The sequence below is a fragment of the Neofelis nebulosa genome, chromosome 10 (genome assembly GCF_028018385.1).
Source record: "Neofelis nebulosa isolate mNeoNeb1 chromosome 10, mNeoNeb1.pri, whole genome shotgun sequence".
Classification (NCBI taxonomy): Eukaryota; Metazoa; Chordata; class Mammalia; order Carnivora; family Felidae; genus Neofelis; species Neofelis nebulosa.
In genome coordinates this window covers 70514002-70538640 of record NC_080791.1, presented here as the reverse complement: position 1 = coordinate 70538640, position 24639 = coordinate 70514002, and the positions used below count along the sequence as shown (strand labels likewise).

Below are 24639 nucleotides of genomic sequence, written 5' to 3'. Positions count from 1 at the left end.
TATGAAAAGATAAGCAATTGGAAAAGGAAAATGTAAGTATCAGTTCCAAGGTATATATGAAGTTTGGTGTATATATTTTCCAAATCACAGTCTACAGTATTTGAAGTTGGGGAAATCCAGACCTGTCACCTTAAGGATAAGAGAAATTAGGGCATATCGAGATTGTTTTCTGGTTGGGGTGTTGAAGGCCTTGCAAAGGAAGTAAGGTATGGATTGGATTGGCCTTCATTAGCTAAGACTTACAAGGGCCTACTGTGTGTCATAGGCTGTACTTTGTATTCCACATACAGTAGTTTTACTTTTCACAACAATCCTGCAAGCTCAGTATTATTTCCATCTTAACAGACATGGAAACTGAGGTTCAGACAGGTTAAATGTGGTGCTTTAATTTCCCATAGGTAGTAAAAGTAGCTGAACTGTATTCTGGTCTGTATAACTCAGGCTCCTTCCACTCCACCCTGCTGCTTCCCTGGTGGCCCCACACACTAGGATACTGTGGTGGGATGAGGCAGTGGAACCTAGGCAGACAGACAGTCCTAGCCAGGAAGAGAATGGGGCATACACTGCTCTCTCTGGCCAGGCTCTTCCGCGGCTGCCTTGGGGCAGCCGTGCTCCGCCCCTTGGGTCGGAGGTTTCTCTTTTCCCATGATCCTTCAGTGCTGCATCTGAAGCAGGCACTGGGACATGCCCTCCTTAAATTATCCCTCTTCATACCCTTTTCTGTTAAGAAAAAATGGGCTTTAGAGATGTTAATCAGTTTACCCAAGGACTCTAGTAGTGGAACGGTATCTGGGTTTGAATTTTAGGTTTTTCAGACCCTGGAGCCCATAAGTTTTCTTTTCATCATGCTGTTACCAACAAAGACTTTATAAGTGCTTGTATTAATAGAAAATGGGCCCTTAGGAAACCTGTTTTGGTTTATTCTATCATAATTGAAAAAAAAACATAATACAGATTTTGTGGATAGAATTAAGAATAGGAAAGTACTGACTTGGAGTGGAGGGGAGCAGAGAACCACAGAATTCTGTACCTGGAATGTTTCATGGTGTGGATTCTGTGTGTAGTGTGGAGGAAAAGGGTGAGCTGACTAGGATGTCAAGAAAAAAAAGTCTCCCTTTCCCCTCCTCCTGTACCCCATGTTTTTAGAGGACTCCTGAGACTTTCCTGAAAATGGCACTGTGCTCAGAAATGTCCTGTCGTTTGTTTAAAACTCCCCAGTGGCACTTTAGATCTAGCCTCCTGTCTTTACATATGCAAGGGTAGTGAATTTAACCAGTGTGCTAGATTTACGGAGTTCCACACAATTTCCAGTACATTACCCGTCCCAGTGTATAGACCAGACACCGCTCTGTGGCAGTACTTGGGAACTGCACTTTTACCAGTAGCTGGGGGTCAGGAGAAAGTGGGCTCTCACTCACCCACTGAATGCAGAAGTGGCCTCAGCCTATTCTCTTTCCTCCCCTTCCCCCTTCCGTTTCTTCCTTAAGGCTGCTGTGAATGGGAAGATGGGGAGCTGGCAATTCTCTTAAGGCAAGCAGAATTCCTGTTGTGCAATCTAGTGGCATATAATCAGGACTACTATTCCTGCCATCACAGCATAATGCTCTTGTGTTACTAAGGGCTTCTGACGACCTTACCAAGCCAGGTTGTCAGATTTTATCAGGGGGAAATAGACTCCCTGTGTGAATGGGATAGCTTCCCTAATTCTAAACTTTTCTCTGTATATCTTAACCTTAAAGAGACTTAGCTCCATTTGCCCCTCTTACTACCTGGAAGGCATCCTGCCCTTTGAAAGCAGGTGTTCTCTTTCTTTCCGGGATCCTTCTGCATGCATTCTTTCTTGTGATACCAAGAAAGCACATTACTTTCTCTTTGCTGTCCCCCTTCCCTCTTCTGTACTGTTCTCTATGGTCTTCTGCTATGCAAATACTGTACTTATTTTTTTCTCACGATCTGCTATAGAATATCCTTTCTGGACTGTGGTTGGTAACTTCTAGCAGCCTCAGGAGAGAGACTGTATTCTTTTTTGGCAAATTGCTGGACTATGTTTATAAGTGAGTGTACACACAGTTCCTACAGGAGTAGGGTATTAACCACTTATGTTTTGTTGCCTTCTGAACTAGCATGGTATTGGCATTTTATGCGGTTGCAGTTCTTTGGCCAGTACATTTAACATTCTCTATTCCTCTCACCCACAGCCACAGTGCAGTTACTGGGTGTTGTCTAAAAAGCAGTGGGCTCTGTGAAAATAGGGCCTTATCCCTGTGATGCTCTCTATAAATAACTGTCAAACGAATGAAACCAGGATAGCAAGAGCAATTGGCTGAGGATTTTAGGTAGTGAAAAATAAGGCTTCGAATGGTGAGCAGCACAGATCAAACTAGAAGGATCTGCATGTTGTGTAAAGTACTGAATCCTGTAAACAGTAGGGGGCCATTAAATTTATGTGTTTTATATAGAGGTGTAATTTGTATATGTACAAAAAAGTGCACACAGCTTGTGTACAGCTTGATGAAATTTTTACCTATGTGTATATCTGTGTAATTACTGCTCAGGTTCCAGACAATATCTCCAAAACTCCAGATGGGGAGATTATCTTGACTCACAACATTTTGGATACCAAGTCCCAAGGTTGGTTTGTGGTATAAGCAGGATTGGAATTATTACAGCTGTTCCTGGGATTAACGAGTCTTTATACTTGAATAAAAACACTAACTCATATCATCTAATTGTGTGACAGAAATAATAATACAGTGTGGTTAACATTTATCAATCATCAGCATGTCTTGGCACTTTATAAATATTTCTTCAGTTTATCTGCTCCAGGAGGGTTTGTTACTGTCCTATTTTACAGATGCTAAAGGTCAGAGAAGTAACATGTCTCCGTTTCCACAGCTAGAAAGTGGCACAGTTAGTATCAAATTCAGCACTGTCCATCACCAGAGACTGATTTCTTGTTGGTGATATGCTACCTTAAATATCTGGTGCCTGGGTTTAAGTAACAGAAACATTATGTCTTCGTAGTGGGAGAGGATGATTATATACGTTACCTGCTACCTGCGCATGAAGAATGCTCTTTTTAGGCACATTGTGACTTGTGGCTTATAGGAATTTCGAGAGAGAAGAGGGTTTTGGATTCTGTGTCAGTCAGGGCCTGGAGCGGTGTTCCTTAGGATGAATTTTTTTTTTTTTTTTTTAATATTTATTCAGTTTTGAAAGGCAGAGGGAGACAGAGCGTGAACGGGGGAGGGGCAGAGAAAGAGGGACACACAGAATCTGAAGCAGGCTCCAGGCTCTGAGCTGTCAGCACAGAGCCTTATGCGAGGCTCCAACTCACGGACCACGACATCATGACCTGAGCCGAAGTCGGCCGCCCAACCGACTGAGCCACCCAGGCGCCCCTTAGGATGAATTTTTATGAAGGAAAAAGATGCTTACAAAGAGGATGGCTCCTTAAAATCGATATATAGCAACAAGGCGATGGTCCCTACAGGTGCAGTTTGAAAACAGGACACAATGAAGACGAAATGTAGACCTAAATATCTAGAAATTCCAGCAATTAGTTTGCCTTAAAAATTAATATCAGTGAAATAAGTGCATGCCAGTGTTAGTTAGCTAAGTGGCAAAATTTTTATTACGTTTCAGGAGCTAAGATGGCCAAAGAAAATGTGAAACTTAAATAGCCACTAAAAGGAAAACAAAATTTGTTTTAATGGCCCTCAAAGTTACTTAAACCCAATAATCTTCTACATACGTTAATGTCTTAATTCTGTCTCAACAGTGCAAAAAAACAAAAACAAAAACAAAAAACAAAAACAAAAAAAACACAGCCCTGTCACATCGAAAGAATTTTAGTTATTCATGATTAAAATATATTTAATATTTGTCCATTATTTTTTCAAAGTGGGAGGGACAGTGCAGCACATTTTAGCACATTTAGGTATAAACTGGAAGTAGTCAATAAAATTCAGGTTTTACAAGATGAAAAGCATGGCAGGAAGTATCTGATTCTTGCTGAGAAACCTGTTTCAGGAAACTAATCTTAAAAAGATGTAAACGGGGCGCCTGGGTGGCGCAGTCGGTTGAGCGTCCGACTTCAGCCAGGTCACGATCTCACGGTCCGTGAGTTCGAGCCCCGCGTCAGGCTCTGGGCTGATGGCTCGGAGCCTGGAGCCTGTCTCCGATTCTGTGTCTCCCTCTCTCTCTGCCCCTCCCCCGTTCATGCTCTGTCTCTCTCTGTCCCAAAAATAAATAAAAAATGTTGAAAAAAAAATTAAAAAAAAAAAAAAAGATGTAAACAGCATGCTTTTATCCAACTTGCTTGGGGAAAGACTGCAGTTTTAAGTTGTTTAGAATAAGTGGGCATAAAGGTACTATTTGTTGCCAGTTGTATCACTTTTTGAAGAGGTGCGGAGGCCAAAAAGTGTAATCTCTGTTTTGATATCTGTTTATTTTTAAATGGGAATAGGGTGGTGATGGAGATGGATTTCTACTCAGAGCTGCTCTTGCTGGTAAATGTTTCTTTTACTGACTTTGTTGTAAAAACAAAACAAAACAAAAAACCCCCTGCATTTAAGCAATTAAAGTTAATCCTAAAATATAAATAAAGTATGGAAAGTGTCCTTCAAAAATACAATATATGAGGTCATAGTAGTAGCAAGCACATGTGTGTCTCCCTCCCACCCCCAACTCCCCAACCAGGAGTTTCTTTAGAAGTCTTGTTCAGAGTGCCTACTTCTGAGTAGCTTCTTGGTGTTTGCATACTACACATGCCGGGGGTTGTCACTTAAGAATGCTGTGTCCCTGGAGCCAGCAGGTCTAGCTGCCAGGAACCCTTGCCTGAAGAATGGCTGAACCCCTTTGGCTCTGGCTCCCAGCATTAAGCTGCCTTCCTCCAAGTCATTCCCTCAGATTTGGTAATGAGCCAGGGGGAAAGTAGGCTTTGAGGAAGTCAGTCAAGAGGGGGAGAGCAAAGGAGATGCTCAGAACAAAAGAAGGATGATGTCAGTGTCCTAGTTAGTGCCCTTTTAAGAAGTGGGAAATAAGTCTCTCTGAGTCTTATTGTCACTGTTGTTTTCTTTTTAAAACCTTTAAAAAACGGTGAAGTGTAATACACAAACATTTTTAACTGGCTCACTGAGATTCTTCCCTTCCTACTCTGCTACCTTAACTGTCCTTTCTTCTGGTGATTGCAGAAGATAAGTTGGGAGGCTTTGCTAACAGAGAAAGACAGAAATAGATGTTAGAGATGAAAAAAAACCAAAAATATCAGTGAACGAGTAAGTTTGAGATCCCAGCCAAAAGAAAAAAAAATTCCGAAATCATGTTTCCTTATGATAATACACAAGGCAAATGAATGGGAAAAAACCAAGTATGAGGAAAGAAGGGGAGAAATGAAGGTGGGGTGTGGGATCTTCCAGGCTGTTTGTCTTCCTTTGTTTCAGACTCCTTTGTTCTTAGAACTGATGCTTACCCCTGGGTTGCAGATAGACTTGAATTATAACTGTGTTTTTCTATTTTTATAAGACTGTGAGCAGTGTGTGTGTGTGTGTGTGTGTGTGTGTGTGTGTGTGTGTGTGTGTGTGTATACACCCATCTTAGGTATATATAATTGAAAAAATTATATATAATTATGAAAAAACTGCATTAGGTCTTTTGCAGTCTTCTTGCATATATCAGATAGGAGGATTCAGAGATATCAGTACGTTTTCTCCACTTGGAAGCTACTCTGAATACGTTTTATTCAGTGGGAAACCAACTGTAGTAGGATACTACTATTTTTGTAAACCAAATAAGGTAGTAAACATTTATTAAGGTTTAGTAGGAGAAACCTTAATACAATGAAACTATTGCTATTCATTCTGGATCAGTGAGATTTGATAAAGTTAATTGGTACTTGGGTGGGCAAGTAAACATAAATTTAAAAATGAGGTTATTTTTCTTACAGTCCTATTTTGTGACGGATTATGACCCAACCATCGAGGATTCCTACACAAAGCAGTGTGTGATAGATGACAGAGCAGCCCGGCTAGATAGTAAGTAATCTTCCCTTATTTGATAGTTTACATATCATATTTTTGAAAAGTAAGCTTGGGTGTTTTGCTAGGTTGCATACTACAATTGAAATGTGGTCTTGAGCCCATGTCTTTCATCAGCTTTGATTGATGAATCTGCATATTAGGATATTTGAATATTTAAATATTTATCCTACATATTAAGGTATTTAAATATTCCTCAGCAAATGTAATATAAAACAGTAATTGTGTTGATCTTGTGCTGGTGAAACTAATCATGTCATGGTAACTAGTTGGGAGTTGAATTTTTAGGGACATTTGGAAAGAAACATGAAGTTTCAGCCCTATCTACTTTCTTGCAAAGGTTAAAATGGGTGTAGTAAATATAGAAAAAGAGTCAATATTTGTCAACTTGCTTAGAATTTATAGCACGGAGGAGGCTTTAGCAAATAGGGTTTTGGGCTTGGCTACACATTACACATCTCCACAAAAGATAGCCCTGTTCTTTTAAGTTCGAGGATTCTTTCATTCAGAGAGATCAGTAAATAACGTTAGCGCCTGCTCTTTAAGGTGTTTGGGGGGAGTAGACCAAGGGATCTTTCTTGAATGGGTATCTTTTTCAGTCCTTTCTGTGGAGGAGATAAAACATCCAAGTGACTTTAGAAGTTGTCTGACTCCATCTGCCTAGATATATTTGATATTTTTAACCTTGTAATTGGTATGCTAATATATTCTAGCTTACAAAAATCAACTCGTACTGATGAAGATGACTCTGAAACTGTCTGCTGGATGATATATTTGTCTCTAGTGTTGAGAATAAAGCACTAGGAAGAGAAGGCTTTTTGTTTATTACACTGAGTCTAAAATATATACTCTAAAGGACCCACATTAATTGGGCCCTGCCCTTATGGGAAAGTCATTCATAAAATGAAAACACGAACACGGTTACATGTGTTGTTTTCTCTTTAGTTCTGGATACAGCAGGACAAGAAGAGTTTGGAGCTATGAGAGAACAGTATATGAGAACCGGCGAGGGTTTCCTGTTGGTCTTTTCAGTCACAGATCGAGGCAGGTTTGTACTAGTATTAACATGTAGATCTCCTGTTCATGTGTAGATCACTATTTTATTGAATTTGGATTTTCTTGTTTTTATAGAAAAAGGAAAAGTAATGTACTAAATGGGCTGTGGAACTTGCCAAATTCTGAGATTTGAGCAAATTAATTTGTTTTTGTTTTAGTTTTGAAGAAATCTATAAGTTTCAAAGACAGATTCTCAGAGTGAAGGATCGTGATGAGTTTCCAATGATTTTAATTGGTAATAAAGCAGATCTGGATCATCAAAGACAGGTAAGAAGGAACTTGGCTGTTGGGAATCCCATTATTGATGATCATGTCAGTGAATGGATGTGTTTCTTGAAACCATTGAAAGTGCCATGATCAGGGAAACTGCTGAGCTTGGCAGTCTGGGTTTGGGGAAGTCAAATTCTCACATATTTTTACACCACACTTCAGTTGACTCTGTAAGCCCATATTTGTACCACCTCCATTCACATGTTCTTATTTCGTGAGTAATCACCACAACTCTAATTCAGTTAGCTCATCTTAAAGTTACCCTTACTTAAGGCCAAACTCATTCAGTGTTTTAAAAAAATTTTTTATACACTTATTTATTTTTGATAGAGAACACAAGTGGGGGAGGGGCAGAGAGAGAAGGAGACACAGAATCTGAAACAGGCTCCGAGCTGTCAGCACAGAGCCCAACACGGGGCTCGAACTCACAAACTGCGAGATCACGACCTGAGCCGAAGTCGGATGCTTAACCGACTGAGACACCCAGGTGCCCCATAAACTCATTCAGTGAATGCTAATTTACCTTCATCTAGAGAGTGGTTTTAACGTAAATTACAGTATTTGGATTTTCCCTAAGTCCCATTAATGATGGAATTTTCTATTCCTTCTTTATACTGGCTGGCTCTAACACCAGTAACCTGTAAGAAAAGAATATTTTTGGTATTTAGTTGTAGGCTGGATTATACTCACTTGTTTCTTTACCCTCTTATTTCACATTTAATTTTTAAAGTATTGGGCACCTTGTCTGCTCACGTTTTTGTGAAGGAGCAGAACAAGGTCAGATGTGAATAAATGCAGGCTCTACATTGTCTTTTTGTGTCTATTTCTTTTAGGGCTTTAGCCTCTACCCCATATCTGGAATATAAGTTTTTGAGTTGTTTCTTAATTTTTTTTTGGCATTCAAGTTCTCTTTCGTTTTTATATAACTTTGTGTTGATGTTTTTAACATTTTGCTTGAAAAGTATAAACCTCAGGAAAAATGGGTTGATAATAGCATCGAGGACAGCCTTCTATTTTGTAGTTAACTATTTAAAACATAATCTTTGATTTGTGTGCTCTATTTGTAAAATTTTGTTGAAGGTATATCAAGTTTAAAACATGGGCTTAAGGGAATGATATTATTCTAATGCTAAGATTTAGAAATGTTTACTCGTGATACTTAATGTAGAATAAGTTTTACTGCTAGGTCCTTTTCACATCTGAATTATTACAAAGTTATGGTGAAAAAATTTGATCTTCACTTCAAACAAGTATAAGTGGTTTGAAATAACTTAGAATACAGCACTGCTCACATCTTAAGCCTAGAGTATAGAGTCCATTTATTTTTTAATTCCTTTTTTAGGGGGAGGTCATTTCCTTCAGGGTTTCTGAACCTAGTTATATTTATTAAATGTTGCCAGTAGAACCTGTCTGCTGCTTTTGTCAGTCCTTTCTAATACTAGAAACGCTTTTCTATGTTACCGAATCTGGGAAATCCTAACAGAGGAGCTCTGTGGCAAGCAAGCGGCTCTCCCCCCATCTTAACACTGACCTCTACCCCACCCCTGAGTGCTTTCTGCCATGATTATGGAAAAGGTTTTTGTCAAACCCTTTTCATGGTCATATACAACTCTAGTAACAGACTAACTAGGTAGGAGGCCTGGGGTGCGTGGGAGGTCTCCTGTAGGGTAGATGGTGGCTGGGAAAAGTAGGGCAGGGAAAGTAGGGGAATGTATTCCCCCCCCCCCCCCATAGGCCCCTGCTGTGATGGGCTTGGGGCAGAGGGTCTGTATGTGTTACTCTTAATCCTCTATGTACCGAAGATTGCCAGTGTTTGGTGTATGGTTTCCATCTGTCTGCAGATATTCAGCATTGGCTTTGTTTCATGCCATAGGCTTACAAAATTTTTCATCTAGGTTTTTTTTTCCTTTTTATAAGAGTAAAGATTCTCCGAGTAAAATGAGAAACAAGGTGATGAGAGGAACATTGCAGGGGATGATAAGTTTCATATTTCCATCACCCAAAACATACGCACTTAGGCTGGAGTAAGATCTTCTATATTCATTTCTCTGCTTTAAACCGTACACAGGATAAATTACCTGTAGCTGAAAGCTCAGCTGTGTATATCCCCAGGGGAGAAGAGCAAGTGGCTCATATCTGACTGCTTAATTTTTGCTCATTCCCGTAGATTCTACTCTGAAGGATGGGCGCCAAGAAAAACTTTTTCCTGTTTATGCTTCCTCTTCTCTTTTCTGGGTTCCTGCACACTCGCACTCAGGCATGATGGCTGCACTTACAGGAGCCTTGAATACTGGCTGGCAGGAAATCTACCACCTTTCCCTGTCCATTCATTTCCCACTTGTTTTCATGCTTATTACTCACTTTCTCATTCTTAGACTTACAACGCTTTATTCCCCTTCCTCACTCGTGGCTAATGATGCATCATATTTTCCTATTTCACTGAGATATTTCTGCATGTTTCCCCCTCCACATAATACTAACCTAAGTGCACATGTACCCCATCAATTCTGCCTTTCCTCACTTCTGTGGATAAACTGTTTACCTATCTATGCCCATCCTCTCTAGTAGGCCCTGGGTCCCGCTCCTTCTCACTAACTCATAGATGTCACCCCAGCAATGGTTCTGTTCTGGTTGTTCCATTTCTCTGCTGCATCATCATTCCCACAAGCATGTCATGCTACAGTGGCTCTCATCTTTAAAACAAAAAGTAACTACAGCAAAAGCGTGTTCTTAATCTCACATTCTTCTCTGTGTACGTTTCTGTTTCTTGTATCAAGCAAAACTCCTTAAAAGCGTTATCTACAGTTGCTCTCCTCTCTTTCCTGCCATTCTTGCTTGCTCTGACCTCAGGCATGCAGCACCCTAGTCAAGGTCACCATTTACGTAGATGTCAGTAACGTTTGACACAGATGCTCATACTCTCATTTTTGAAACACTTTGTTTACTTAGCTCTGGGATACCTTAACCTATGCCTCCACTCTTTCTTTGCCAGTATTTCCTTCTCTCTCACAGGTATCTTAGGCCTCAGGTGCACCTTCTTCTAAGGCTCTAGTTGTACAAAGACCACTTTACCTCCCAGCCTTGAGAGCCATACACCGTGGATTTGAAGTTGAGGTGCTGTGCTAAAGGATTTTACCTTTTTAAAGTCTCTTTAGAATTAAGGGTGTTGTGTATAATGTCTTGGTACCTTTACCTGCTTTACTAACAGCCTGGACAGGCCACAGGATCCATAAAAATTTCTTCCCCTGTTTAGAAATGTTGACTTTTTGGTCATCATCCTTAAAGGGTTCTTACTCAGTAACCAGTCTTACTTGCTCTTAGTTATTGACCCAGTTCATTCTCTTCTGCCTTTGTGTTAGACACAATCCTTTGGACTTTTTCTAGTTTCTTGCCAGTTTTCTGTTACATAGCAAATGCAAGTTCTCCATGTTCTTTGAATTTGTGGGTCAGCCCTGGACATTCCTATTATTGGTTCCCGAGATTCTGAACCCATCTGGGAAGAGGTCAAGCAGAAGAGCTTTTGCTTATTAATAACTTCCTTTTGGCTTCTGTATCTCTGGATTTGCTCGCTCCTTCCTCCCTTCCTCCCTTCCTCCCTTCCTCCCTTCCTCCCTTCCTCCCTTCCCTCCCTTCCCTCCTTCCTTCCTTCCCTCCCTTCCCTCCCATCTCATCCCATCCCATCCCATCCCATCCCATCCCATCCCATCCCATCCCATCCCATCCCATCCATCCAATATTTATTGAACCCTTTTCTAGACACTTATAACACGCAATAGAAAGAACAAAGTCACTGAAATTGTCATTAAATAAGAAGAATTTGAATGGTTAGAGTTACCACACACCGAGCCCCTTAGAGATAAATAACATTGATCATCTTGTTTATTCTAAGGTGGAGGAAGAGAACACAGGTAGTTGACTTGCTTGTGCTTGCTAAAATGTAAAAGTAGGTACATATAATAGCATACTGATTTCTGAAATTTAATACAGCAGTATGTGTGCTTGGATTGTGGACTTTGCTGTATCTCTGATATCAAGTTCCTTGTCCTTGACTCAGCCCTGTCTAGAAATGGACTGTTCTGTTCTTTTTGTGTTTACCCTTTCTTCCTCTGGCTTACTTTAGCCTCCCCCTCTCCTTTCCTCCTTGTTAGGTGCTAGTGGCCACTGTTAATTTGAGAAAGGAACCCATTACACTTAGGATAATACCCAAGTGTACTAACCCCCACTGTCTCTGTTTAGTACCTTGACCACAGTATGCCCCTGTAGCCTCCCAGGAAAAGACCTCACCCCTACCCCCAACAGTAGAGTCAGGGTCCTCTTCTTGCCTTACCTGTTTTTGCCTTATCTGTATCTAAAGATCTGTAAACCATTGAATGTAAGTAGCATGAGGGCTTCTCAGTTTCGATCAGTTTTGTTCATGCTTTGTCCTTAGTATGTAGAACAAAGACACACACTCAATAAATATTTGCTGAATTGAATGATTCAAGGCATCAGTGAATCAAGATGTGGTATTAATTTGTTGATTCTAAAAACCCACAAAAACAAGTTTTGGTTCTGTTGGTCTCTTCCTGTTAAACCCAGTTTGTTGGATAAAACTGCTCTCATCATTCATATTTGCTCCTCTCCATTTGGAAATATGTAGTACTAGATATACTCATTATTGTGGATATCTGCTAATATTCATTTGTGCCTTGGAAGTGAGGGTCACTGGAGGTTCCCAGATGTAGGTCTGTGAATTTGTTATATCAGATTCACCTTTGTTGCTTAAAACAGAACATTTCTGGGTAGTGCTAACCCACCAAATTAAAATATCCAAGAGATGAGGTTTAGTATTTGGTATCTTTATAGAATTCTCTGGGTTGGGGAACATCTAGGAAATCCTTATTTGTGTAGCTTTCAATCTTCTGTTGATTCTGGCTTCATAAAGCTTTGGCTTTGTTCCATGTAATATTATTTTGGCTCATTTTTGTGTTTGCTTGCTCTGGTGGTAACAATGCTATTTCTACTTCTTAGTTAAAATAATGCTACTCCATGGGGCGCCTGGGTGGCTCGGTTGGTTAAGCATCCGACTTCAGCTCAGGTCATGATCTCGCGGTCCATGAGTTCGAGCCCCGCGTCAGGCTCTGTGCTGACAGCTCAGAGCCTGGAGCCTGTTTTGGATTCTGTGTCTCCCTCTCTCTCTGCTCGTCCCCTGTTCATGCTCTGTCTCTCTCTGTCTCAAAAATAAATAAACGTTAAAAAAAATTTTTTTTTATAAAAAAAATAATGCTACTCCAGTGAGCTCAAAAGCAGCTTTATATGTGGTTAGAGATTTCTTGACCAGAAATGTATGCACAAACTTTGCTGACCTTGATTGCTGGAAGACAGTGATGTGAGACAGTACTTTAAAAATAAATAAATGAGGCACAAAATGAGCACTGGGAGTATTTTATCATGTAGGCCATTAATTCATTAATTTTTCTGTATAAAGATACCTCATTTGCCATTTCTCTCTAGCTGAATTACATTATGCAGGAGGGGTGGGACAAAGTACCTTTTTGAAGAATAATTGTGCTGAAAGACATGGCAAAATTTTTGAGGACATATATCCCTCCCCCAAAGTTATATTAATGATTATTGAGATTGACTAGTCTCAAATACTAATTTTTATTTTTCTTCCTGTATCTTTTATTTCAAGTTTTACTTATTTGGTCATACTCTGTTTACTTAACATGTTTTATTTCATTAACTATGTACTCTTCTAGGCTCTGGATGTACAAAGACAAATATGCCTTCCTCCCTAGCTACAAGGGGTATGATGGTGGGAGAGCGAGAAAAAGCAACATCAAAAATTGGAGTATAGTGTGTTTAGTTTTGTTCACTGTAGGGCATGATGGGAGAGCTCTGGGGTGCTGTTCCAAAACTGCATCAGCACTGAGGGGGAAGTTATTGATTGCTTGAGTCTTGAAGTATTACTAAGGAACAAATTAAGAGTATAGGGTTGGGAGAGAAGGGATGGCATCCCAGGAAGAAGGAACAGAATTTGTGACAACATGGGGGTATTTTTTTGTAGGAAGGAATTTCCCATGTCAAGTTAAAATAGGAATTGTCTTTTTAAAATTGGCTTCTGTGAAACTTTCTTTTCTTACTTGGCTTCCTCACTAGTTGTTAATTGCTTGCTTGATTTGATTGATTTATATTTCAAAACCATAGGCCTTATGGTGCATAAGCTATTTTGAAGAGAGGCAGGGAAGTTTAAAAATTACAAAAACTTGGGTATACTAGTGCTGTGTAGAACCTGCCTGCTACCCTTTTGGAACACAACAATATCAACTCCTAGGTGGTAGTGTAATTATTAGAGGTTTGCATTAATGGAATAACCTGATGATACTGTACTGAGTTGCTGAATTTTAGAAATGGAATATTAAATTGGGAGAGCAAACTACCTTAAAAGATTAGAGGGAACAATACCTTGAGCTCAAATAGGGCCAAGAATAATTCCTGCTCTAGGTTAGCCAGAGTGAAAAACATCATTAATTCTTGGGGTATTGGGCAGTGTACTCAGAAGGTTTTGTTCCAGTCGTAGGGCAAAATTAGCTCTAGAGTAATGCTGTTCTGGCACTATGGAACAAAAAGGACCACACTTTCCAAATAACTGCATCCCAGAAGAAAGCTCAAGAATATATATAGGAATACAAACTATCCAGAACCCAGTAGGTCAAAGTCTAGTACCCAGGCATCCATTCAAATTACCAAGCAAGAAGCAGGAAAATATGACTCATAATAAGGAGAAAAAACAAGGAGTAGAAACACACCCAGAAATGACACATGGTAGAATTAGTGAACAGATACCTTAAGCAGTTCTATGACTATATTCCATATGTTCAAGAAGCTAGAGAAAAGACTGAGTATGTTAGGGAGAAACATGGAAGATGGAGAAAGATCAAAATCAAACTTGTAGAAATTGAAACTACAATGTTTGAGATGAAAAAATACCCTGGATGGGATTAATAGCCAGAAGCAACAGCTGGAAAAATGTCTAAATTTGATGAAAACTGTAAAATGCATACATTTAAGAAGCTCAACAAACCCTGAACATAAGAAATATGAAGAAAATTAGAATGAGACAAACTAAAATGGAATTGTCTAAAACCAGCGAAAAAGAGGAAACGTGACAGATAACCAGAGGAAAAGAAAACTACGCCCAGAGGAACAAAGATAAGGATGGCAGTGGTCATCACTGTTTCTCATGGGCAGCGACTCAAGGCAGGAGTTAGTGACACAACATCTTTCTTTCTTTCTTTTTTTTTTCCCAACGTTTTTTATTTATTTTTGGGACAGAGACAGAGCATGGACGGGGGAGGGGCAGAGAGAGAGGGAGACACAGAATCGGAAACAGGCTCCAGGCTCCGAGCCATCAGCCCAGAGCCTGACGCGGGGCTCGAACTCACGGACCGCGAGATCGTGACCTGGCTGAAGTCGGACGCTTAACCGACTGCGCCACCCAGGCGCCCGACACAACATCTTTCAAGTACCAAGAGAAGAAAACTCGTCTAGAATTAAATACCCACTAAATATTTGTTTCAAAAAATGAAGGTGAAATATTCCACAGATATGCAAAAGGTGGGAAGAGAAGATTTATTACCAGCAGACCTGTGTTATAAGAAATGTAAAAAGAAGGAAAATTATACCAAACGGCAGTTTGGATCTATACAAAAAACAAAAACCCACCAGAAATGGCAATTATGTGAGTAAATATAAATTACTTTTATTGTTATTTGTCTCTTTAAAATATAATCTGGATGTTTAAAGCAAAAAAAGGTAACACTCTGTTGTGAGGTAAAAGATAACAAAATGTAGGAGGGAGAAATGTGTTACTGTAGTAAGACTCTTACACTATATGTGAATGGGCACAATGCATTTGAACTTTGATGAGTGAAAATGTGTATTATAAACTCTAAGGCAGTCATTAAAATAACATGGTACGTACTTCGTTAGCCAACAAAGGAGATAAAATGGAATCATAAAAGCAATATAGTTAACCCAGAAGAAGATAGAAAAAGAATAAGCAGATTAAAGAACAAATAGGATGGATAGGAAACATATCAAGATGATTCAGTGATGACATTAATCACATTGGTGGTAGATTGTGTGAACACCTCAATTAAAAGGCAAACATTGTCAGGGCACCTGGGTGGCTCAGTCGGTTGAGCGTCTGACTTCGGCTCAGGTCATGATCTCACAACTCGGGAGTTCGAGCCCCGCGTTGGGCTCTGTGCTGACAGCTTGGAGCCTGCTTCGGATTCTGTGTCTCCCTCTCTTTCTGCCCCTAACCCACTCTGTCTCTGTCTCTCTCAAAAATAAATAAACATTTTAAAAAAATTAAAAAAAAAAAAAAGGCGAACATTGTCAAATTGGATTAAAAACAAAACAAAACAAAATAAAAAAAACAAGACCCTACAAGAAATCTGCTTTCAGTGTAAAAGACAAATAGGTTAAAAGTGAAAGGATGGGGTAAGATATACCATGCTGATACTAATGGAAAGCCTCTTGAAGTGGCAATATAAATATCAGACTAAGTCGATTTCAGAGCAAAAAACCTACCAGGAATAAAGAGGATTGTTTTATAATGAAAAAGAGATTAATTCATTAAGAACGTAACAATCCTAAACATTCATATATTGAATAACAACTTCAAAATTCTTCTTTTTAATGTTTGTTTGTTTTTGATAGAGAATCAGAGCTTGAGTGGGGGAGGGGCAGAGAGAGAGAGAGAGGAGAGAGGGAGGGAGGGAGGGAGAATCCAAAGCAGGCTCCAAGGTGTGAACTGTCAGCACAGAGCCTGAACCGGGGCTCGAACTCAAGAACCGTGAGATCATGACCTGAGCCAAACCAAGAGTCAGATACTTAACTAACTGAGCCCCCCAGGCACCCCACAACTTCAAAATTCTTAAAGCAAAATTGAAAGAACTGCAAAGAGTAATTGACATGTTCACAATTAACAGAATTTTCAACATCCCTTTTCAATAATTGAATAGAAAGAAAACCAATAGGATATGGGTGGTTTGAACAGCAATGTTGAACAAATTATTCTGAACATTTAGTGAATGCCCCACCCAACAATAGCAGAATACACATTATTTTGAAATGAGAACAAGTCTCAATAAATTTAAAAGGATTCTGGTGAGACCAGGTATGTTCTTTGACCATGGTGGAGAATTAATTTGGAAACCAGTAACAGAACATAGCTAGGAAACCTCTAAATATGAGGAAACCAACAAGCTTCTAATTTATCCTTCTTATAAAGAAATGATCAAATGGGAAATTGCAAAGTATTGTGAACTGAATGATATTTAGAACACATATCAAAATTTGGGATGCTACCAAAGAGGAAAATAAAGAGAAATTCATACCATTAGTTATCTTAGAAAAAAGGAAAGGTCTCAATTCAATGACTGGCTTCTACTTTAAGAAACTAGAAGAAAAAGAGCAAATTAAAGACATAGTAATTGGAAGAAAGTAAATAATAAAGGGTGGAAATTAACAAAATTGAAAATAGAAAAACCATAGAAAGATAAACCTAGTTTTTAGAAGATCAAAGTGACAAATCTACCCAGAATGACCAGGTTAAAAAGAGCCAAGGGCACAGAGTACCAATATCAGTAATAGGAGAGGTGCCATCACTTCAGATGTTAAAGATATTGAAAAGATAATAAATGCTGTAACAAGAAATACCATACTGTAAAGAAACTTTATACCAATAAATTCAACAAGTTAGATGAAATGGACATTTCTTTTTTTTTTTTTTTTTTTTTTTCAACTTTTTTTAATTTATTTTTGGGACAGAGAGAGACAGAGCATGAACGGGGGAGGGACAGAGAGAGAGGGAGACACAGAACGGAAACAGGCTCCAGGCTCTGAGCCATCAGCCCAGAGCCTGACGCGGGGCTCGAACTCACGGACCGCGAGATCGTGACCTGGCTGAAGTCGGACGCTTAACCGACTGCGCCACCCAGGCGCCCCGAAATGGACATTTCTTAAAAGGTGCACAAAATATCAAAACTCACGAAAAAAATAGATAACATGAATAGTACTGTATCTATAAAATAAATTCAACTGGTTATAAAAACCTTCCCTTGGAGAAAACCTCAGGTCCAGATGGATTCATCGGTAAATTATACCAAACTGATTTTGCTGAAAGTATTCCAGAATATTGAAGATGAGAGAATTCTTTCCAACTCCTTATATGAAGCCAGCATTACTCTGGCTTACCAAAGCCAGACAAAGATTTACGAATACTACAGTCCACTAATTCTTGCAAACATGTATGTAAAAATTCTTAAAATTTTAGTAAATAGAATTTAACAATATATGAAAAGGACAGTGCATCATCACTCAGGTGGGGTCTATTCCAGAAATGCAGTGTTGATTTAACAGTCAAAGATGAATCAACACAGTTCACCAGATTAACAGACTAATGTGGAAAGATTATGATCTCAGTAGATGCAGAACAAAAAAAGACTTGAGAAAATTCAATATATTGTTAAAAACTCTTTACAAATGGAATAGCAGAAACTTTGTTAACATGCTAAAAGGCATCTTCAGTGAAACCCTACAACTAATAGTGTGCTTAATGGTGAAGGACTGAATGCTGCTGTCACTGCACTGAATGGTCTACGCAGTGAAGTGAGGCCAGAAAAAGAACTGAAAGGCATCCATATCAGAAAGCAACCAAGTTGTCTTTATTAGTAAATGACATGATTGTTCATCTAGAAAAGCCTATGGAATTTACAAAAGAACATCCAGATAAGTGAGCTTAACAATTTCCAGGGTATAACACAAATATACAAAAATCATGTTCCCATTTTTGTAGAGAAGAATGTCCATCGTTGAAAAGAGACCAGAAGAGATAGGTTCCTTAATCTATCCCTTTCCCCAGTTGACATTTTCTAACTTTCTGCAAGTGTTTACTTTTGTGGCAAAGACAGCAATAGAAGTCATTCTTTTAGAAAGATCTTTTTCATTCACACTATGTAAATGTAATTTAGTTTAACAGTTTTAGTAAATACCACTACTTCAACCTTTTATACTGAAAATGTGTAGGATAATATATATTCATTTTATGTTTCTGATGGGCCTACCATTTTAGGTCATCAGCTCTGCCACACTTCTTGTCTCAATATAACAAAGGCATTGTGATCATAATCATTATTCATTTTTTCTCACATTTATTGAGTGTCTCCTATGTGCCAGGTATTAGGGAGTTTTGAGATGAGGAAGACCCACAGTCTCTTGCTTGAGGCTTTCGTCTTCTTCGTCCTCAGCTCTTCGTGATAGTTTTCTCTCTTGCCTTGTTGTATTTAAGCTTTTCTAGACTTCTTTTAGTTCTTGGAACTTGGGACACCGCCTGTCCATGGCCCTCACACAGGCCTTTTCTTTTGTCAGGGATACTCTCTTATCCCACCCTTAACCAACTCCGTGCTCTTTATTTGTTTCTTGGTTTAAATGTCATTCCTTGGGGAAGCTTTCCCTGATCTGCCCAGCAGGGTTATAGACTCTACTAGCACCTTGTACTTTTTCTTACCAGAATTATCACCATTGTATTTAATACTTTGAGTAATCACCAGACTGGAATCTTGTTGCATGGTAATATTTCGTCACAAGTATGTTCTTCTGGGTTGTTCTTCAGAGCTGGGCTTCAATATGTGTTGAGCTTTTAAGTCTGTTGGTTTATCTTAAGACAAATCAGCTTGGCCTCTGGCTAGATTAGGAGAGCAGTCTGTGGCCATAGGGTTAGATGGAGCAGATCTGATTTTTAATTCTGTACCTCAGATACAACTCTTGGAATTTCAGGTAACACAGGAAGAAGGACAACAGTTAGCACGACAGCTTAAGGTAACATACATGGAGGCATCAGCAAAGATTAGGATGAATGTAGATCAAGCTTTCCATGAACTTGTCCGGGTTATAAGGTAAGTGAAACACATCTACGATGTGTTTGTTTGTTTTAATTTCTAGAATTTGACAGGTAACCACACTGCTTTTTAAAACCACCAAGTAAGAAAGAAATTACCATTAAATGTTTTTAGCAAGAAACAGGAAATTATATGTATAAATGCTTCTGTGCACATGATAGGTTAAAAATTTTAATTAAGTACATATTGTATACTAGGAACTTCCTACATATAAAGCCAGACTTAATTATATTGAAGTAGAGAGTACACACGGGGATTTAAAAAAAAAATTGCACACACAACCTACACCACTTCCAGTGGTATCAGTGGTACGAAGGTAGGGATGACAACAGCTAACATTTGAGTGGAGATCTCTGCCAGATACTGTGTCTGATGCTTTACATGTGTTACCACATTTAAATTTCACCACGACCCAGTAAGCGAAATACTTTCATTTATCCCCACTTTTGGATGGGAGAGCAGGTATAGAGAGGTTAGCTAACGTGTTCAGAGTTTCAGCTTTAAATGGCAGGGCTGGGACTTGAATCTGTGTCTCTGATTCCAGAGCCTGTGTTCTTAGGCTTTGCTTTTTCCCCACCTCCCAGGCTGCGGGAGCCAGGTAGTAGAGATGCGGTGCTCCAGGTGCTCCCATTCGTGGTGTGAAGTATGATATCCCTCATAACAAAGGGTTTTTCTGTTCTGCTGGCCTAGAAGGCCCCTGCGCTTCAGAAAGTGTTAATGGTTCCAGGAAGCTTGAGGTGAAGGGCAGGTGGCCTGGAGTTAGTTTCCGTGTGAGAAAGATTGAGTTTCCATATAGTGGGAGGGGTTTGATTATTTTTAGTCTTGGTGGCTTGGCGCCTCCTTCCCCGTGGGCTCTCTCTAGATCTGCGGGTCTCTCTGCTTGACAGAAACGTGGAGTGAGCTGGTGTTAATGGTGTCTTTAAGGTGAATCAACATCGGGCTATGGGCTTCCTGTACTTTTTTTAACCCCTTGCCTGGGCATTCTCTTTGTGGGGAAAGAAAAGTAAAGGTTATAGTTTTTAATTTTTTTAGTGGTTTGTTAAAAGTGCAAGTTCCATTATTTTTGAACGAAAACAGAGTTTCAGTTTTGCAAGATGTAAATAGTTATGGAGGTGGATGGTGGTAGTAGTAACACTGTGAATATATTTAACACCACTGGACTGTATGCTTAAGAATGGTTAAGATGTCAGGTTCTGTTATGTATTTTAACACGTGTGCATGCGCACACAAACTGTTACCTTCTTAAAATAACGTTTACTGCCTTTTGAATGCTTTGTCCTTGGTTTTGATCCTCAGAATCTATATCCAAATCTATCATTTAATCTGGAGAAGTGGGTAGAGGCGGCAATTAACAAAATTACTTTAATTTTACTTTTATTTTAGGTAGGCTTCACAGCCAACAGGGGCTTGAACTCATGACCCTGAGATCAAGAGTTACATGCTTTCCTCACTGAGCTAGCCAGTGCCCCTAGGGAAGGCTTTTTTATGCCAGCCACTGATAGGCCTTTAAACGTAACAAGATCACGTTTAAACCTCTAGCAACTGTGAAAGGTAGAGTTTTATTATTCTCTTCGAAAAAACCGAGGTTCACAGAGGTCAGCTAACTTGTCCAGTGCTGACTTATAGCTAGTGAGTGGCAAAACAGGAATAGAAACTGTGTACCTTGTATGGGTATGTACTTTATATTTTACTCTAGCAATGGTTGCTTTTTTTTAATGTTTATTTTGGGAGAGAGAGCGCTAGCAGGGGAGAGGGGCAGGATGAGGCAGAATGAATCCTAAGCAGACTTGATGTAGGGCTCCATCTCAGACTGGGAGATCATGATCTGAGGCTAAACCAAGAGTAAGATGCTTAACTCACTGAACCACCCAAGCGCCCCTGGATGTCTGTTCTTAAGTGTACCTTACTGTTAATGGAGTTACAAAGTGGGAAGGGAACTTAGAGGTCATCGAGTTCATTATCTCATCTGATTCCAGACTCACCTATGAGTGGAGCTCAGATAGCTCTGCTTTATGCTGGTGTTGAACACTTGTGCCTCTCCCCCCGAGATTTGCTTCGATTCCCTAGGTGAAATTCAACATTGAGAAACATATGCACATAAACTAGACTTGTCCAGAAAGAATATATTTGTAATAATATGTTACCAGCAGGGTAGATTTTTATACAGATTTTTCTGTCTTACAGGAAATTTCAAGAGCAGGAATGTCCTCCTTCACCAGAACCAACACGGAAAGAAAAAGACAAGAAAGGCTGCCATTGTGTCATTTTCTAAGAATCCCTTGAATTTTAGCTACCAACTGCCAGGAAAAGCCCTCATCGTCTCCTCCTCTCCTTATGGTTTACATCACATCGTGTTGGTACTTTTCTAGCCTTAGACACAAATGATCACCGTGGTAGCCTTAGACCAAGAAGCTGGCTAATCCTTTCCGTGAAGCTAATCCTATGGTCATTTCAAGACACACTTAAAGGAAACACTAAGGCTGCTTCAAAGATTATCTGATTTCTTAAAAATAATGATCTATATACATAGACATATTCTTTTTTAAGGGCTTACATTTTAATAGGGATGAATCAGTTTTGGAACCTAAGCTGTTTGCCAAGCTGAAGTCATAGGTTGTGAAATTAACTTTTAACTTCTGGAATCATATTGCCTATTGTTACTCTAAATAGAAACATGAGTTGTTTTTAAATGTGAATTTCTGCCTATCTCTAAAAATTTTGATGTCAACTTTAGTTAACCTTAAGTACACTGAATTGAATCCACAGAAGTGAGACATCTCAGACCTTTGCTGATGCTACATACAGCCTTTGTTTTCCAGTGGCCAAAATACCAAAATGCCTGTTATGTTTATAGGTTAAAAACTGCATATAAAGCCTTTATTACAGCTCCACTCCTAAAGATGATAATAATGTTCTTTGTGGCCAAATATTTGGACTTATTCTGCATTTAGGCATTTCAATGTTCTTGGCTTTTTAAGTTAACTCTTTTCACAGCCATGTTGAGAGTAAAAATAAATAATTTCTGTCTGTCTTCCTTTTCAAGTATTTCTGGATAAGGGATTCAAAAAAAACTAAAACTGTTTTTGTTTGTAATATAAAATATGGAATTGATCTTTCCGGGGTCAGAGATGATTAATGTTTTTGCTATATACTTTTATACATTATTTTCTTATCAAACTAGTTAACAAGTATTTTTATATGTTTGTAAGCAAATATGCTTTCACAGCATACCTTGTGTATATGTAAAGATAAGTATTTAATTCTCACTGTTCACTTTTAACTGACAAAGAAAAAAACAGTGAAAACTACAGAAACTGTGGTAGAGCTGTCCTTGCCATCCCGGTCCTGGTCCTGGTGGCTCCCGCCTTTGGCCAGTCACACACCTGCTTGAGAAACCTCCTCCGTAGACGACAACAGGGTGAGAATCTGAAGTCACTTGTGATGTCCCGTACTAGGTATTGACTGTTCTATCAAGTAGTAAGTGTAAAACTTCTCTTTGACGATTAGTATAACTGTGGATGGCTTCTGATTTTTGTTTTTAATTTTGTGGATTGTGTTTCAACAATTCAGAAGTATGTTCCTGATGGTGAGATACTAAGTGGTATTGCACGGTTGTCACTTTATTGAATGTGTACAACAGCCCCGTGAAGTTGATAAAGCGTACCCTTGTATAGCTTCAGGTGCTAGAATTAAAACTGATCTGTTATCACAAGAGAAGGTTTGATGACTTGTTATTTGGGTGGTTTCTCAAAGGAATGAGTGTTGGAAGAAACTTAACTTTAGTAGCTAGCCCTGTGCCTTTTCCCAACAGTGCCCTAGGGTTTGAATCTAAAAATCGATATTGGTTATCTGGCAGGTAAACTTGAAGTGAAATGGCTTGGTGTTCTTAGGGGTTTCCTGACTATTAAGTCAGCATTTCTTAAACTTTTTCTATGAAGTGCTCCTGTCAGAAACCCCTATATCCTAAGGAGATACCGCTGAAGACAAAGCCTAAAGCAGCTGAGGCAAAGCGCATACATTTATTTGAATACTAATTAAAATTACTGCCCAGGAAGGTACCATATTTATCCTGTGGGTTTTGGTATTATAGTACCATCGCATGTCTTTGTTAGGACTTTCAGTTGGGATTTTTTACAATGTTTATTTCTTTTTATTTTGAGAGAGAGAGAGAGAGAGAGAGAGAGAGAGAGAGAGAGAGAGAGAATATGAATGTGTGTGCACGTGTGTATGAGCTGGGGGAGGGGCAGAGAGAATCCCTAGCAGGCTCCATGATGTCGGCACAGAGCCCCATGAGGGGCTCAGTCTCACAACTGTGAGATCATGATCTGAGCTGAAATCAAGAGTTGGGCACTTAACTGACTGAACCACCCAGGCGCCTTGGGAAAAATGTAAAGTTATCATAGGTAACCTCAGATAACAAGAGATTATCTACATAATAGGCAGATTTAATGGAGAACCTTTTATTCTGAATAGATGATTTGTAGCAACACAGTTTGAAGGTTAAATTTATATCAGTTGACTTTTTTTCCCTTCTCTGTGCTTCACTTTGAATACTTTTTATTGCTACACCTTCAAGTTCCCTAATGTTTTCTTCCCCAGTTATTTAATCTGCTATTAATCACATTGAATGAATTTTTTATTTTAGACCTTGTGTTTTCTTTTCTCTTTCCTGTAGAGGTTCTATTTGGTTCTTTTTTACATCATCCATTTCTCTCATTATGCTCATGTATTTCTCTTATCCAGCCCCTCTCAACTGAGTTTCCAGAGAATTGAGCCTAATGCCTGTCTGTGGTGTGCAATGAATTAATTTCTCTTCAGTGCATCTAGAGTGGTTCTAGCTGTGTACCATCCTTGGGAGAATTGAGAAAGGCTGCTTTGAATATTTGAACATGGTTTTTATGGCTCTTTTAAAGTCCTTGTCTGTGGAACTCATTTATCTGTATAATTTTTGGATCTGTTTCTATTGACTGACAAAATTTTCTCTAGTTATGGGTCACATTCTTCTGCCTTTTTATTTATTTTTTTGCACATCTAGTAAGTTTTGATTGGATGCTAGACATTGTGTATTTTATGTTGTTGGGTGCCTAGATCTTGTCTTCATTTAAAGATTTTTTTTCCCCTGGTAATTAATTTACTTGTAGTTCAGTTTAATCCTTTCAGGTCTTTTACATTTTATATAGTCTCAAGTATCTTTTTTTCCCCCCAGGATGGTTTAGCTCTACTACTAAGGTGTGGCCCTTTTGGTGTCTCTGCTGAATGCCCTGCATAATCAGTGATGACTCTCTGATTCCGGTAATGGAAACTGAAAAGTTCCCAGCCTGTGT

At 39.1% G+C, this 24639-nt stretch overlaps 1 protein-coding gene across 4 annotated transcripts in view; it reads left to right on the top strand.

Moving 5' to 3' along the window:
• RRAS2 (RAS related 2) overlaps positions 1 to 23032 on the top strand; it is a 77325-nt gene extending 54293 nt beyond the window's left edge. For all 4 annotated transcript variants that reach the window (XM_058688315.1, XM_058688318.1, XM_058688316.1 and 1 more), the window contains exons 2-6: positions 5948 to 6035; positions 6984 to 7086; positions 7253 to 7361; positions 19194 to 19312; positions 21500 to 23032. In XM_058688315.1, the coding sequence (XP_058544298.1) occupies positions 5948 to 6035; positions 6984 to 7086; positions 7253 to 7361; positions 19194 to 19312; positions 21500 to 21587 (507 nt within the window). In that variant the 3' untranslated portion in view covers positions 21588 to 23032. The remainder of the gene's footprint in view (positions 1 to 5947; positions 6036 to 6983; positions 7087 to 7252; positions 7362 to 19193; positions 19313 to 21499) is intronic.
• Positions 23033 to 24639: the final 1607 nt, after the last annotated feature.